This window comes from Lemur catta, chromosome 1 (assembly GCF_020740605.2).
Source record: "Lemur catta isolate mLemCat1 chromosome 1, mLemCat1.pri, whole genome shotgun sequence".
Classification (NCBI taxonomy): domain Eukaryota; kingdom Metazoa; phylum Chordata; class Mammalia; order Primates; family Lemuridae; genus Lemur; species Lemur catta.
In genome coordinates this window covers 169,649,698-169,667,455 of record NC_059128.1, presented here as the reverse complement: position 1 = coordinate 169,667,455, position 17,758 = coordinate 169,649,698, and the positions used below count along the sequence as shown (strand labels likewise).

General features: G+C 51.6%; 1 protein-coding gene across 1 annotated transcript in view; it reads right to left on the bottom strand.

The window, feature by feature from the left end:
* Positions 1 to 17,758, bottom strand: part of IL20RB (interleukin 20 receptor subunit beta) — a 34,383-nt gene that overhangs the window by 7,897 nt on the left and 8,728 nt on the right. Inside the window, exons 3-6 of the mRNA XM_045555952.1 lie at positions 17,414 to 17,604; positions 13,006 to 13,130; positions 10,798 to 10,948; positions 7,950 to 8,092 (exon numbers count right to left, since the gene is read on the bottom strand). Of these exons, the coding sequence (XP_045411908.1) occupies positions 7,950 to 8,092; positions 10,798 to 10,948; positions 13,006 to 13,130; positions 17,414 to 17,604 (610 nt within the window). The remainder of the gene's footprint in view (positions 1 to 7,949; positions 8,093 to 10,797; positions 10,949 to 13,005; positions 13,131 to 17,413; positions 17,605 to 17,758) is intronic.

Sequence of the window (17,758 nt, the reverse complement as noted above, 5' to 3'; positions counted from 1 at the left end):
AGGCAGTTCCAGCTCTGGTAGCTTTCCAGAAGTGACTTGTGGCTCCCTCTTCCCAGGAAAGAACGGTGACAAATCCCTGGGATGACAGGGATGGGGCTCTTTGTTTCTGTTTTTGTTTGTTGTGGTTATTGTTTTGTTTTGTTGCACGGCTTTGTGTGGTTGAGCTGTTGGGGTGGGGGAGAAGACATCTGGGGAGGTAGCTAGATGGGCCATTGGGGGAGCTGCTGGAGGCCGCTTTTCTTTTTCTGCCACCACAGCATGAGCACACAGGCCCATACCCACCGGAGAGACTCAGACCCGTGGTCTAATGTCCTCAGGAGTAAGAAAAGAATCCTGGGCTGTGGGGAGCGCGGACGCCATTACAAGATGGCGCCGATTTCCGGTGGCTTGGCTGAGGTAAACAAGTGTGGCGCATGCGTAGTACATCTGTAGGTCTGTTACATAAGTATGCATATGAGGTTTTCTGACTCGGCCTATTGGTGACCGCTTGTGATTGACTTTGACCTATCTCTGTTACTTCCTGTTTCCCTGAGGGTATATTACTGTGGGAAAGCTTGTGCTCAGGGTCTTCCGCATCTTGAAGCTTAGAGGGATCCCCAATAAAGCACTGTAGAAGAACTCCTGTTGCCGCGTCTTCCTTGCTGGCGAGGCGGGCGCGACAAGTGGTGCCGAAACCCGGGAACTGTACCACCAGGGCACCAGCGGAGACGACCTCTTGTGAGGTGAGTTCAGAACTACAGTGTGGGACGGCCAATTTCCCCGCCCCCAAGAGAGACATGGGCAACATACCACTACGCCGGTTTCTGTGGCCTCTGAAAACTCTGCTTGCTGAAAATAAAATCCATGTTGACGATCATGACCTAAAGAGATTGTTGAGGGAGGTGGACCGGGTATCCCCTTGGTTCCTAGCCTCCGGCTCGCTCACCATACCATCTTGGAGGAAGGTGGGCCATGATCTACGCGAGGCGTTAGATTTAAGGCCTGGCGTCTTGATACTTCATAGGTTAGTTATGGATTGCCTAAAGTGCGATCCGCAGGGTTCGCAGAGTGCAGCAGAACAGCTTGCGGAAGTGCAGTCTCAGCTCTCAGAAGGAGGGAGAGGGGAAGGAGTTGCAACGGTTAAGGACGATCAGTCATGTCAGGTAGAGAACCGGCGAAAGGGTGACGACCCGCTGTTGCCAGAATTTGCAGATTTGCATTTGTCCGAGGCGGAAGGTGAATCGTCCGCCTCGGAGGGGGAAGAAGCTACCCCCTCTTTTCAGCAGTTGAGAAAGGAAATACGGGGACTTAAAAAACAGGATGTGGTCCAGCCGAGAAGGCAGGCCCCGCCCAGGCTCGATATAGAGACCTGGCCTCCCCCGTATTCCCTGCCCCTACCTACAGCGCCCCTCGTTGGGCCCGCACCGGGGGGTGGAGCGTCTCTCCTCCCCCCAGAAGCGCGGAGAGAGCTAGGATTTGCTTTCCCTGTGTATGTGGACAACAATAATCAGAGATATTGGCAACCTGTGGACCATAAGCAATTAAAGGAATTTGCAGAGGCGGTCCGCAACTGGGGGCATAGCGCAGCCTACACTTTAGTACTGCTGGAGAGGCTTGCCGCTAGTGCCCTAACGCCCACGGATTGGCAGCAGGTGGTGCGCGCGGCGCTAACCACGGGCCAATATCTAGACTGGAAGTCCATGTATCATGACGGGTGTGCCGCGCAGGCCCGTGCGAATGCAGCCCAGGGAGGCGGCAGAGCAGCGTGGACTTTTGACATGCTCACCGGACAGGGACAGTGGGCCAATAATCAAACGGCCTACCCGGAGGAGGTGTATGTCCAGGTAAATCAGATAGCCATTAAGGCTTGGAAGTGTTTGCCCAAACGGGGGGAGGTGCGTGGCAATCTGACAAAAATTGTCCAGGCTCCGGCAGAGCCGTTTTCGGATTTTGTGGCTCGCATGATGGATGCCGCAGGAAAGATTTTTGAGGACGTAGACACGGCCTTGCTGTTGGTTGAGCAACTGGTTTTTGAGCAGGCCACTTCAGAATGTCGGAATGCTATTACGCCATGGAAAAGTAAAGGATTAAATGCATGGCTGAAGGCTTGCAGGGAGATTGGGGGTCCTCTGACTAATCAAGGCCTGGCGGCCGCGGTCATAGCGGCACAAGCCCAGCAACAACGCTGTTGCTACAACTGCGGCAAGCCCGGTCACTTGAGAAGACAGTGCCGAGCGCCAAGTAAGGTGAAGCAATCATCTTCACAGCCGGGGGTTTGCCCCGTGTGCCAGAAAGGTCGGCACTGGGCCGCAGAGTGCTGATCCGTTAAAGACAAGGAAGGCCGGCCCATCTCCCGAGGGCCTAGCGGCAGCATGGTTGCACTGCCAAAAAACGGGAGGCGGGGCCCACGACCCCAGGGCCCGCAAACATATGGGGCGATGCTGGCGCAGGACAGCCCCCAGGGGCCCCCGGGCCCGTCTCTGCTGACCCCGGGGACTCGTCCCTCCTTGAATCCGGCGCTACCGGGGGGGAACCTAGGAGGGCCACCCCCGGTTCCGCAGGATTGGACCTCCGTGCCACCACCCTCACAGTTTTGACACCTGGGTTAGGATGTCAACCTATCCCTTCAGACTTTAAAGGACCTCTGCCCAATCATACTGTGGGATTAGTGCTTGGGAGGTCATCGGCTACCTTAAAAGGGCTGATTGTCCACCCGGGGGTTATAGACTCAGACTTCCAGGGGCCAATAAAGGTCATGTGCTCATCACCTCGGGGAATTATCTCCATCCACCCCGGAGACCGATTTGCTCAGCTTCTGCTCCTCCCTAGCCTTCACGCTTGGTTCCCCAGCAAGCAGGAGCCACGTGGTAGTAAGGCGTTCGGGTCGTCCGGAGGCACTTGTACCTTTCTGTCTTTGGATTTAAACACCCGTCCGACCCTTGTATTGACTGTTCAGGGAATAAAATTTGAGGGTTTGCTGGATACGGGAGCAGACACTAGTATCATATCTGAGCGGTGGTGGCCTAAAGGCTGGCCGCTCACCCGCTCAGAGGCAACTTTACAGGGCCTGGGTTACGCTTCGGCCCCAGCCGTGAGTGCCCGAACTCTGTCTTGGAGTGATCTTGAAGGCGGTAGGGGTAGTTTTAAGCCTTTTGTTCTCCCCTTACCAGTGAATCTCTGGGGCAGAGACGTCCTGAGACAGTTAAACCTTAAGTTAACAAATGAGTATTCTGCTCAGAGCCAAGACATGATGAGTACCATGGGATGGGTCCCGGGTAAGGGCTTAGGAAAGAATTTGCAAGGCAGGTCAACACCACTTATGCCTACTCCCAATCCCGGTAGACAGGGGCTGGGTTTTTCCTAGGGGCCGCTGACACTGCCTTGCCCATTCCCTGGGTTTCGGAGGACCCGGTGTGGGTGTCTCAGTGGCCATTACCCTCCGACAAACTGCTTGCAGCCCGTGAGTTGGTACAGGAACAGCTCACTCTTGGGCACCTTGAACCCTCTCACTCGCCTTGGAACACCCCTATTTTTGTGATTAAGAAAAGGTCAGGAAAGTGGCGCTTACTGCAGGACCTAAGGGCAGTCAACGCCCAGATGCGCCTAATGGGGCCTGTCCAGCGAGGGTTGCCCCTTCTTTCTGCCTTGCCCAAGCATTGGAATCTGATCATTTTGGATATTAAAGACTGTTTTTTCTCTATTCCCCTTCACTCATCTGACAAAATTAGATTTGCATTTACACTCCCTTCCATGAACCATGAGCAGCCTGATGAAAGGTACCACTGGCGGGTCCTGCCTCAGGGCATGGCTAACAGTCCCACTCTATGCCAGATTTACGTGAGCGCGGCTCTCCAGCCTGTTCGACAGAGGTACCCTAAGGTAAGAATCATCCATTACATGGATGACATTCTACTATGCCATCGGGATGCCCAGTTGTTGCTTCAGGTCTTTGCCTTCCTTCACGCTCAGTTAAAGGAAAGGGGGCTGTCCATAGCTCCCGATAAAGTGCAGGAAGGGGCGGTGGGCTCATTTCTTGGCAGTAGCATCCTTCCCGATAAAATTGTACCTCAAAGGCTGTCCATTCGAAGAGATGCTTTGAGAACTTTAAATGATTTCCAGCGATTATTAGGAGACATCAATTGGCTTCGGCCTTTTCTGGGTCTTACCACCGCTGAACTAAAGCCTTTATTTCAGATTCTTGAGGGAGACCCTCATATCACATCCCCTAGAACCTTGACTCCGGAAGCCCTAAAGGTCTTGCATAGGGTTGAGGAAGCCATTAAGAGTGCGCATCTGGTACACATTCGTCACCAGGACCCTTTTCTTCTCTGCCTGCTCCCCTCTCCTACACTTCCTACAGCAGTGCTTTGGCAGGATGGTCCCCTTCTCTGGGTACATCCTCAAGCCTCTCCGGGAAAGGTGATTGGTCACTACCCGACCTGTGTAGCTGACCTCGCATTAAAGGGCCTTCACATGGCTCTCTCCCACTTCGGGCGCTACCCAGAGAGCCTCATCTGTCCATACACTTCTAACCAGATAGACACCTTATGTGCCACTCTTGATGCATGGGCAGTGCTGCGGTGCGCTTTCCCAGGAGGCATTGACAATCATTACCCCAAACATCCCCTATTACAATTTGCTATGAGAAATGACCTCATTTTCCCGAAGGTGACTTCGGCACACCCACTGCCTAATGCCCTGGATGTCTATACTGATGGCTCTAAAACAGGCATTGGGAGTTATGTTGTCCGGGACCAGGTGTTTACTAAGCAATTCCCTTACGCCTCCCCTCAGCTGGTGGAGTGTGCAATAGTTGGCCTGGTTCTCAGCACCATCACCGATCCCATTAATATCATCTCAGACTCTTGCTACGTGGTTAACGCAGTGAAGGTTTTGGAAACTTCCCCTTATATCCTTCCTAAAAGTACAGTTTTCTCCTTATTCACTGACCTCAGAAGCATCATCCTGAGTAGGACCAACCCATTCTCTATTCAGCATATCAGAGCACACTCCCTCCTGCCTGGACCCATGGCGGCGGGAAATGCAATGGCAGACCAGGCCACCCGCACTCTTTGGGTGGCTGATAACCTTGCTGCCGCCAAAGATTTTCATACACTTTACCATGTGCCAGCTGAGACCTTGCGTCTCCGATTTCACATCTCGCGTGCCGAGGCGCGTGAGATTGTCTTGCAGTGCCACGCTTGTGCTCCTTTTCGCAATGTCGCGCATACGGGAGTAAATCCCAGGGGTCTGCGACCATTACAATTGTGGCAAATGGACGTCACTCATATTCCCTCTCTGGGAAAAACTCAGTTTGTTCATGTCTCCATAGATACCTGTTCTGGTGTCCTCCACGCCACGCCACTAACGGGGGAAGAAGCCAGTCATGTCATCATCCATTGCTTGGAGGCTTGGGCTGCCTGGGGCAAGCCAAGTACTATTAAAACAGACAATGGCCCCGCTTATACCTCCAGAGTTTTCCAACAATTTTGTGCTCGCCTCGGAGTCAAACACCTCACTGGCCTCCCCTACAATCCTCAGGCACAAGGCATTGTGGAGCGTGCCCATGGCACGCTCAAGGCTTATCTACAAAAACAGAAAGGGGGAGATGCCCTGGAGGCCATACAGAGGTCCCCTAAAGGTACCATTTCCCTTGCCCTTTTTACCTTAAATTTTTTGACTTTGGATGTGTCCGGCCGCTCTGCGGCAGAGAGACACACGTCCCCCCCGGTGGCTCACCGCGAGGCGGTAAAATGGAAGGACGTCTTAACGAGCCAGTGGAGAGGCCCGGATCCGGTTATAGCCAGGTCCAGGGGAGCTGTTTGTGTTTTCCCGCAGGATCACGAGGACCCTATTTGGGTTCCGACGCGCTTGACCCGCTCGGTGCACACCACGGCTGAGGAGGACGAGCGTCCGGCGGGCCAGGATGGCGTCACTGCAGATGCTGATGCTGGCGGGAGTCCTAACGACGGCGACGGCGGTACCGGAAGCGCGCTGGGCCCTGATGGATGTCTTCCCTCTGCCGATGCCCGTCCGGCATGACACCACAGTTTTTCCCCGCTTTTTTACCACCAACAAGTCTCTAGAACTACCTTTCCTCCCGTTTGATATCCCTGTGGAGGCGCCCTCGGCCACGATGCTGTATCGGCAGCGACGCGACTTTGGCATCACCGCAGCCATAGTTGCCGCCGTAGCGGCCGCGGTGGCTGCCGCGGCGACGGCTGCAGTTGCACTCACCACTTCGGTGCAGACGGCCACCGCCTTGAACAACTTATCGTCGGGGGTGGCGACCGCCCTGGCGACCCAATCAAACGTCAACGCTCAGCTGAAAGGAGGCATCATGATTCTCAACCAAAGAGTGGACTTGGTTCAAGAACAAGTGGACTTGTTGATGCAGGTCATGCAGCTCGGATGCGAGTGGTGCCTGCCTGGCATGTGTGTCACCTCTATCCCTTTTCAGAACGCTTCCCGGGCAGCTAACCTATCACGAACCCTGTCACAGCAGTTGTTGGGTGCATGGTCCAATGAGTTTGAGACTCTGATGGAACAGCTGCAGGCTAGTATAGTTCACGTCAACTCTACGCGAGTCGACGTGGACTTTGCCCAAGGACTGTCGGATTGGGTGTGGCAAGTGGCTAACCATGTGAAAGAGTGGGCGGGAATGGGCTGTTTGTTAGCCTTGCTCGCGACTGTGGCCCTGATAGGATTTGTGGCCCTTACCCGTATGGCGCGTCGCAATCGGCGCAACCAAATGTTGCTGCAACAAGCCTTTGCCGCACTGCAACTCGGCCAGGACCCCCACGTGTGGATGGCCAGGTTATAGGCGTTCCGCGACTTGCCTGCTCTCCCCCCTCTCTCGGCTGTAAGGTACCTCCATGACGGGAATGCGTGGGTCCCGCGCCTGGAGGCACACCAGTTGGTGCCAGGCCGGGAGGCAGCCCGCATAGCCTAAGACAGAGGCCTTACCCACGGCCGCCTTTATAACCGGCCTCTGCACGTCTTCGAGTTCGCTCATTGCACGAGACGAGGCGGTTTCCAGTCTGGCAGGCCTTCTTAAATAATAAAGTAGGGGGAGATGTGGGGAGCGCGGACGCCATTACAAGATGGCGCCGATTTCCGGTGGCTTGGCTGAGGTAAACAAGTGTGGCGCATGCGTAGTACATCTGTAGGTCTGTTACATAAGTATGCATATGAGGTTTTCTGACTCGGCCTATTGGTGACCGCTTGTGATTGACTTTGACCTATCTCTGTTACTTCCTGTTTCCCTGAGGGTATATTACTGTGGGAAAGCTTGTGCTCAGGGTCTTCCGCATCTTGAAGCTTAGAGGGATCCCCAATAAAGCACTGTAGAAGAACTCCTGTTGCCGCGTCTTCCTTGCTGGCGAGGCGGGCGCGACACTGGGCTTGTGAGGAGCTGGGAATACAGGTAGGCACTCCTAACCCCAGGTAGTCACTATGAAGGTCCAGACTGCTGCCCTCTCACCCCAGCCCACCCCAACAAAAGGCAAAGCATAATCCATGCCTCCCACGTTCATACACATGTTCTTCGCTCTGCGAACAATGAGGTTTTGGCATGTGAATCGAATATGTTGTGTTGGGACATGTTATTGGGTATAGTTGTTGTTACCATTGTGAGAAGGGGCCAAGAATGCTAGGCAGGCCAGTCTGGAAGGGTAGGACCATGCATGACTCCTAAAGCACCTAGCATCCTGGGCTGGGCAGCACATCTGTTCTCTTGGCTGTGCCAGGTCCTGGGGGAAAGCCGAGCTGGCCTGCCTCAGGGAAGTCACCATGCCCTGGAGAAGGGAGGTCTCTCCCAGTCCCTCTGGTTAGATAGCAAATCCTATAAGTATTCTTCTCCTCTTTCTGTGCAAATGCTTCTAATCCCATGAAACATGTGCCCATGCCCAACTAAGGCCCAACCTACATTTGGTCAGTGTCATTCTGAAAGGGAAAAAGAACACTCTTACCAGGGTGTCAGGGAGGACTACCACAGGGCAACAGGAGTACCGGAGCACCTGGCCCATCTTCCAGACAGAGAGCGGCACAGCCACGAGGATCAGCATGAAGCCAACAAATGCAAACAGGGCCAGCGCCAGGGGAAGGACCTCTCCTGGAAACAGAAAGATAACAACAGGCTTAGAAACAGCGGTGAAGACAAAATCTCCAATCTGGGCCTCTTCCAGTTTCCTGGAATTGGCTCTGCACATTGGCCAAGATGGCAGATACCAACATCCTGAGTTTGATATTTGTCCTGGTGACTAAAATCATAATACCACCATTAAAACCATTTTTCTAGATCCAGATTCAGGCATCGTTTCCAGAAAGCTCCAGGGAAGATTAAAATCTTTTTCTGGGGAAGGGAAAGGGAGGAGCATCATATGTTAAGCCACTAGTTGTGTTAGCACATAGCTTGGCACCGCTGCCAGGAGGAAGGCAGAGTGCCAGGCCCCCGGCAGGGTGAGGGGGAGGTGCTGAAAGAGAACAGCACAGAACAGTGCTGGGCGGTAACTAAAACAAAGTGTTTCACAATTTGCTCTTTGCATCGATTCATATTATGGAGGAAATACTAAGTTCAGAAAACAGTCACATAATGACTATGATATATCAAGCCAATGTTATGTGTGCTAGAGCTGCTGCCTCCTCCCTGCACTATGCTAGGGGCTGGACGTGTAGTCACTTGTTTTTCACAACTTCACGAGTGTGAGTATCCCTGCTTCTACTAATATAAAAAGGATTCTATGCTCAGAATGGTTGCGTGACTTACCCGAGGTCACACAGGTAGGGCTGGCTCCAAAGACCATGGTTATTTTACCAAATAAATGTAGCAGAAAAGGCCAGATCTGAGCATCTGGAGATGCAGAAGAGAGGATGGGTTATTCTCTCATCTCTCTGTCCTGTGCAAACTCTAGCAACTCATGTAGCCTCTGGGGTGGGCAGCTCTCCCCACAAAGTGAAGGGTCGCTCAGCCAACGAGGCTGTGGAGAATCTGGTGCACTTACCCATGTGACTGAGGGCACCATACATTGTTTCAGTGCTTTTGGAAAATATTTTGTCAGTATACATCAATACACAAATGTTCATACCCTTTCACCCACTCCTGTGATTTTAATTCCAACAAATAATTCCAAGGAAGGAAACAATTATATGCATAAGTCAGTTCTTGGCAACATCTGGAGTAGAGCAACAGCCTCATAACTGATTACACGTATTGGCACATCCATATATTGGCTCACTATGCATCTTTTTAAGAAATGAGGTAGATCCATATGCACTGACATGAAAAGATGTTCAAAATACACTTGTGAGTGAAGACAAGCCAGGTACAGAACAGTAGGTACAGTCTAGGTCCATTTGTGTATGTGCACATTGGTATCAAACAAGCAGTGACTGGAAGATTAAATGCCAAACTTGCCAGAGAAAACCTTCTGAATGGTGTGGGAGAGAACAGAGCACATTTACCTATTACTTTATATACTTCTGTGTTGTCTGGATCGTTAAACATGCTTGAATTACATGATTTTTAAAAGTATTAGTAGTATAAAATGGTAATCAGGAAATCTGCATGGAAAATGTTATGGCTATGACGTTTGTGAAAAAGTGGGCACAAAGTGTATATGTAGGACTACAGCATGTGCCTACACATGGGCAATGGCTGAAGGATAACACTCCTTGGAGGGCAATTTGGAAACAGTGATCAAAATTCAAATGTGTATGCCTTTGACTAAGCAACAGTACTTCCATGAATTTATCCTTCAAATATAGATATACCAGCAAAATGATCTGTGTACAAGGAAATTAATTCATGCATTGGCTGTAACAGCAAAATATTTGGGGGGAAAACCTAAATGCCTATCAATATGGGACTAGTTAAATTAGTTATTATATATCCACACAATGGAATACTATGTAGCTGTAAAGAAGGATAAAGGAATGTCTTTATCAATATGGAAAAATCTACAAAATATATAAAGTAAAAAATGCACGATCCAGAACAGTGCCTAGAGTATGCTACAATTTGTGCTAAAAAAAAAAGGGCAATAGATATAAATACATTCTCATTTACTTGTACATGCATTAAAAAGTCTTCAGAAGGATATACAAGAAGCTACTACCTGTGGGAGAGAGTATGGGAATCATATAGACGGGGAAAAGGAGTGAAAAGAGAATTTCTATGTGTATCATATATTTTTAGAACCATATAAATGTGCTACATATTCGAGATAATAATTAGTCTTTTTAAAAGACTAAAATGTTCTACACAAAAATGTTCTACACCACTAAAATGTAGTGGTGTTTGAATCGCAGGATCATGGGATATAGAGATTGGTTTGATTTTGTTTCTTTTCAAAGTATTCTAAACATTATAGGTTTTTACACCATAAAATTTTCAGGGAAAAAAATTAAGTTGAACAAGAGGATTTTGCAGACCCTTCCAGATAAAAGAAGCTGCGACCTTACACAGCATGGTGCCTCCTTTACAAGGCCCACTTCTGCTGCAGCCCGCTCTGATTCACAGGCAGGGACCATCTGGTAAACCAGTCTTGCAACATCTGGCCCTGGGCCTAGGAAGCTTTAAGGGGGAAAGTGTTCCAGATAGCTGCTCAAGTAACTCCACCCAGCCCTGGGATGGACTCCTGCCTCTAGGAAATTAGAATGACGTGCACACTTCCACCATGACAGCCCACCCAGCCTGGGGAGCAGGTCAGTGAAATCAAGGGAAAACTCGGAACCAAAGGTACCCAGCAGGCATCTGCACATGTGCCAGGAGGGCTATCACCCGTGCAGGGCTCCAGGGGGCAGGGAGGCTGTCCTTACCTTGAACCTCAACACATTCTGCCTGGCTGAAGGCGCTGCGCCTCCCAATGACCTTCACAAATGTCTGAGCCTTCACACAGTACGCAGCCCCCGGCTCCATGGTTACCAGGTGCAATGGGATGCCCCCAGTGCTCACGGTTTTGACATGTTCCTTCGGGAGACCAGAAAACACAGTTACTCCCTGAGGGCCGCAGGACTGGAAGAGCCAGAGAGGGAAAGCTACAGATACTTCCTTTCCAGATGCATATAGAATTTTCCCTCTCATTTATGCACACATTCATTCACTTACTCATTCATTTATTCATATTTATTAAACACCTACTACAGTGTTCTAGGCAGAGGGACATAGCATTGAACATAACAGACAAAGTCCCTGCTCTCATAGAGCTCACATGGGGAAAGACAGACCATAATATAAACACATAGCAGGTGGTAACAAGAGCTGTGAAGAAAAGGCAGAGCAAAGAGGTAGAGGGAAGGAGGAGGCACCATTTTAAACGGGGTGGTTAGAAAAGCCTGTCTGATAGGGTAACATTTGGGCAGAGACCTGAAGGTTGGAATCTGACTGGGCGGGGCTTGGCGTGGCCACGGCTGCCAGGGGGTCAGTGCAAGGAGCATGGGAGCTGGCGGGTGGTCCCTCCTCACTCGTCCATCCATCCACCCATCTGTCCACCCATCTGTTCACCCCTCCTGTGCACCTCCACCCCCTCCCTGAGGCACGTGCTCTGCCTCTGAGCCTGTGGAGGCTCGTCTGGACCCAGCCCAGATGACTCAGGGTACATGTTCTTCTCTCAGCACTGGCCCTGCCAGTTACCAAGGGTGGGGAGTGGGCTCCATCCCAGTGAATCTGAGGGAGCTGCATTCTTCCTCCTGCCCAGGCCCTGACCTGTCCCCCACACCCCTCCATCTGCTTGGCTGGCAGTGCCACGTCCTACCAGTGGGCCCTGACCTGGCATGGTAAGTACTAGGGCCCAGCGTTCTTGCCCGCCCCACCTGCCCACACCACCTTTCAGGGGAAGCTACTCAACCTACAGCCCCTGTTGAATGGGTGGCAGGAAATGTGTCCTGCTGTACATAGGGTGCCCCTATCCTGAAAAGGGTCTAATCAGAGGCCAGATGGCTACCTGCAACCTCAAAACTTGGCCTGATAAGATGAGTGAAACCCATCAGATTGCTCTTCTAAGGATTTGGTCTTGGGAAACCTGAGTACCTAGAGCTAGAAGTAGAGAGGACACAAGGCCTCAGAGGCCTGGAGGGGCTGGGCAGGCATATCATAGGCACCTGTAGGAAGGAGTGGGCCTTGGGGGTAAGCTGGGAGAAGGCCACAGAAAGCGTGTGACAGGGAGGGCCCGCCGGAGGGAGGCAAGGACTCAGGGTAAGGGAGGCTGTGTTGTACCTGGCCCTGTGCCAGCTCCACACATAGATTCTGTGACAGCCCCTTATTGCCCCATATTAATCCTTAGGATAAAGCCTATTTCTCATTCTGCTGACTGGAGTGGGCCTCTAGGCTCTGTCACCGTATCAGCTTGGACAGGAGCTCCACAGGTCTCAGTGTCCCCTAGGTCCCGCTCGAGCTCCACCCCTTCTGCTGCCGTCACTTGTTCAACCCTTCCCTCTGAGGACTGGTCTCCCACCCACCCCAGACTGCAGCAATCTTCCCACAGACAGCGGCAGCACCCCATCTAGGCATTCTGCACGGCCTGTTCACTCATAATTAGACAGGTTTATCCATGAGCCAGATCCTGGCTCCCCGCCCCCACTCCTGCACCCTGCCAAGACACACACCCTCAAGAGCTTTGTACCAGCCTCATCTGCTTTTGGAATTATCCAGTGGATCTGGAACACCCTGACCTGCTGCCCCTAAGTGGCTGAGGAGACCAGCTGATGAGGGAGAAAAAATGCATTGAAAAGGTATTGTGGGTCTAACTAGGTTAGAGTTTAGGGCAAGGAGTTTAGCCCCCACACTTCAGCAGATCCAACCTGAAAAGGCTCCCAGCCAAGGCCTGGGATGGACCAACCGCAGTCCTTTGAAGAAGAGGCTGATGGGATGGTCGGCATACTCTCATCTCCGTTTGCACACTTCACCCAGGATCGCTCACTCTCAGGCCACCCAGTGAGCACTGCAGGGGCCGGCTTCCCTCGCCCACCCTCAGAGATCTGTGCCTCTTCCCCAAAAGCTGACCCAAAGGCCAAAGCAGGAGGTCTCACCTTAGCGCCAGCCTCCCTCCTCCAGTAGGCCACAAGGAACTCAAACTGGGGCCCCAGGTCTTCCAGCTCAATAACCAGGTGGAAGCCATCCTTGGTGACCTCCATCCCAGGAGGGGTGAGGATGGCTGTTGGCAAGACAAGGGGAGAGTCAAAGCCAGCCCCAAATAGGACTGATTCTCTGCGACACAATGACAGTGTCATAGGTGGAAATATGCCATCCCCCCAGCACAGGGAGAGAGTCATATCTTCACAGCACTTGGAAACATGTACATGAATACTCTCCTGTACTCAGCAGGTGCTCAGTAAATGCTTTTTGAATAATGAATGAATGAAAAAACAACAAATGCTTACAATTCCCCTTTTTAAGAAATCCCTTAATTATAATAAAGTCCTCTGTTCCTTCTCCAGGAGGCACATATATATAAGAAAGTGATTAAATACTCTAGTAAACATTATCTCTCCCCCTTTTAAAAGTTTATGATCCATGCCCCTCGCTTCCACCACTCTTTTTCATCAGAAATTGCTCCTCACTTTGGCTCATCAAAGCGAGCAGATGCTGTTTCTTAATGCTTGCCAAATACCTATGTGAGCTCAGGTCTATATTGAGCACAGTCAGGCCCAGTCTTTGCCCCTGAGGAATGAACACACCTGTCAGGGGCATGTGCATCCCTACAGCTCACACAGATCAGTGGCGTGTACTGGCTTCTGATGACTTTCAAACATCAGCAAATCAGCAGCCTGCGAATGGGTTGGCCAGTCTATTTTCAGCCCAAGTTTGCTTCATCTCATACCTTGATAAAGGGATGTTGGCAAGTCAGAGGTTTTTTATAAATTCTGATAATCAACTCTAGAAATTACAGCATGGGCACAAACACCATCTTTCACATTGCTGGGTCCCAAATAGGCCCTCAGCCCTGTAGATACTTTTCCACAGCGGGCCAAGAACAGACGGGCCTCACGGGCAGTCTCTGCTCTGGGGCTCCTAGTGATGGAGCCACACTTGCCTCTCAGGCCCAGACGCTGCGGGACCAGAAGGGCTTGGCCTGGGAAGTCGGGTGGGGCATGTTCTGGGCTAAATCCTCCGCAAGGGGGGTCAGTGGACTCTCAGAAGAAAAGCAGTTCCTGGAGGGAGTTTTCCAAGAGTAAAGCACTTCCCCCTCCCCTGCCTCCTCAGGGAAGTGTGTATATCCATCATTGGAGAGCTGCCTGGTGGGGAACAGGAGGACTTGGGAGCCAGAGCCAACTGCGCAAAATACACCCAGTCCAGAGGCTTCGTGTGACCACACAGCACCACTAGCACTACCTCTGATATACCTCCCGGAGGAAAGAGGTATTTGACTCCTCCACTTTTAAGTCAGACCTGATTAGCACTGGGCCCTCTGATCTCCGTCTTTTTTAAGAATAGAATCAGAGAAAACGATCTAAAGTTTCAGTTCAGAGACTTGTTTGACAGTGTTGGGGCAGGAACCTCTGTCCTGTGTACTCTGCATATTTATCTCATTTAATCCACCTTAATCCACCCAGGAAGCTTAAAAAGGTAAACACTATTCCCTTTGTACAGAGAGATTAGGTGACATGCCCACAGTCAAATAGTTAATGGCCAGAATTTGAGCCTATGTCTTTCTACACTTCTACCCTCCCCTGTGTGGGGCGTTTAGCCTCTACAGTGGTGGATCTCAACCCTGGCTGTACATGAGAATAACTTGGGGAGAATTTTAAGCTCCCAATGAACAGGATGCACACACAGATCATTTAAATCAGACTCTCTGGGCATGGGCCCCAGATATAATGGTTCTAAAGCTGCCCTAGGACTGGAGTGTAGTCCAGGTGAAAAACCTCTGCTTGCAACAAGGTTTCCCTTTAAGAGCAGGAGATCCTTTTCAGGAGAGCCTTAAAACAAGATTTTTCACATGCCTGGGGGAGAAGTCAAATGGAAACGGACAGACTTAATGCCCTTAAGAGATCACGATGCTGTCCCAGTCCATTCGCTGGGATCACACAGGGCCGCTTCTCTACCTTCTGACGCGAGTACAGAGACTCCTGCTCCTCCACTCCCCCCGCAGCAAGCCCTTTTCCTGTTTATACTGGCCTTCTAAGAATGAGTTATTACTGCACACCCCCACCCACATAGTTTTATAGGCGCTCCCTTATCTCCATCTGACCCGTGCATGCCTGCCTTCCAACAACAGCTGCCAGCCCCCAGCGACAGTCTTGGCTCCCAGGGCCAGGTGGTGCTAGGAGCTGCCTGGGCACTGCAGACAGAGGCAGAGCTGCAGTGCCCCTGTGCCCCTTAGCCTCCCCGAGCACCTGGCACTGCCATACTGCCACTTCAACCAAATCCTCCTGGTGCCTGGGAAGGAGGCCTGAGCAGAGGCGCCCACATTCTGCACCAAAATTCCTACTGGTATCCCATTCCGACAGTCCTATTCCTGCCCACCCATTCCCTCCTCTGCACTCCGGCTCTCAACTCTGGGCATCCCTAGGGCTACGACAGTACTAATACCTACCAAAAGCAGAGTGCTATGCTAGGGCAGCTCCGCAATGAGCATTTACACACTGCATCTCATGCAGCCTCCACAACTACCCTGTGAGGCAAACTGCTGCCCCTCTTACAGATGCGGAGTCAGGGACCCAGCTGTCAAGTGGCTAAGCTGGGATTTGAACCACATCTGTCTGACCCACAGAGCCAACTTCTCCTTCAAAGCTGTCTTCACCTTCCACAGTCTCTTCTAGCTTGGGCTCCCCCATCTTCCAACCCTCTTGATTTCTACTGAATATCGTACACTCCTCAGCGACCTTTGACTCATCCAGTACAGGAGATGCTGCCCCACACCTTCCTCTGCCCTCTCTCACAGCAGAGGGTTTCCTGCCACATCAAGGAAACTCAGGCCAACAAAGGCCCTTCCCTTTTCTTTCCTGGAACTCCAAACTGGTCACATCGCCACCTATGCCCATCTCAGAGGACGAGCTGCCTTGCTCCTTCCCACCTCCATGCCATCCTCCACCTCAGTGGCCAGATGGTCTTCCCCTCCCTTCCATAAAGTCACCTTCTCAGGGGCCTCCCAGGAGCTGTTCTATTCTTCCCTCCATGACCCTCTAACTGCCCAGCCCCCATGGTGCCCTTCCCTCCACCTACATTTTAAACCCTGAGGTCTCCCAGGACCCTGTCCTCTCTTTGTCCCCCATATCTTATCCCTATACAATTTCATCCACTCCCCAGCCTTTAGCTACTAACTGCGTGTGGTGTCTCTCACTTTAACTTCTCTGAGACCCAGACCTGGTTTCCAGATGCCAGTCAGACATCTGTGACACGATATCTTACAGAAACCTCAATCTCAAAGACCGCAAAGCCAGAGGTGTCTCCATTCCTCAAGACCAGTTGGTCCTCCTGGGTTCTCTGCCTGGGCTGGCATGCTCACCAACCCCAGTCAGAAGCTGAGCACCATCATTCTCTCTCCCCTCTCCATCCCCCAACAACTTGTCCCCACACTCTGTCCTTTCTAACTCTGCCATGTCTCCTTGGGTTTATTCTCTCCTCCCCATCCCCTCCCCCACTCCTGGGATCAGAACCCACCTTGGCTCAGCAGGAGAGTTATGACCCCTCCTCACTCTTCCCCTGCCCTGCTCCAGTTCACTTTCCACACAGCGACCAGAGTGATTGTTCTAGAAGAAGGACCTGGTCTAGATCCTCTCCTCTTCCACGGCTCCCCTCTAATGATTTGATCAAGCTTCATGTCAAAGCCCCTCTCCACATGACCAGCTGCTTCCCTAGACCCTGCCCAGCCAGCCCCTGCCCAGCCAGCCCTTGCCTTTGCTGTTCCCCCAAAGTGCATGTCCTTTTATACACTGGCCATTGCTTGCACTCTGCCATATTTGGCCACCTACCTAGATTCTTCTCCTACTTCTTTCTCAACCTTTTCTCAGGTACCCTTGCAATAGAAGAGTTGTTTATTTCCCATAGAAGGGCAACTGTTTCTGGTGGCTCTGTTAAATGTATAGACCCCATTTGCACAATGAAGCTGCTCCCACAGGCAGTGAATACGGGGTTAATGAGGTAACCAAATGGGAGACAGTGTTAGATTTATGGAGGCACAATCAGGGTAGAAGTCCTGGTGCCATCGCCTCACTTCCAGAGCAGCTTTCCTTAGAGGTCCCCAAGGTCAGCATCCCGACCACCTGCAGACCCTGACAGAGACAGTCAGGAATGGCCTCCCAAGTCAAAGGGCATGAGAGAGACAGCATGTGGGAAGCAGTTGGCCATTTTTCAAATGTACCAGTGAGGGTTGTTTGTGTTCACAATACTCGGGCTTTGCAAGACTATTTTGATGCTAAAAAGAATACCAAAAGTCTAGGTGAACATGATTCCTAAAGAGGAGGCTATTGGGGAGTAATGAGAGAAGTGCCTTACTTGAGTTTCTATTGAAGGGGTGTGTCAGGGTGCTCCAGGCTGAGCTCTGTGAGCCCAGGGTGGCCCTGACACGGAGGTTGTATGGCACCGTGGCCGTGATGTCATCAGTGACGTCACACTCAGGCCCCTCCGTGAGCGAGCACCAGCTGCTGGGGATCCAGATGTGGCTCGTGTACAGGCTCTCGTACTCCCTGGCCAAGGAAAGAAAGGCACAGAGTCATGCCAGCCCCTCTGACCCAGGCTCAGTGATGGTTGCCGGTAACTGCCTTCATTCTCCTACTTTTTATTGGTCGGCAAAATAAGCATTTTCTCCACACCCCAGTTACTCCACTCTCTCCCTCACCA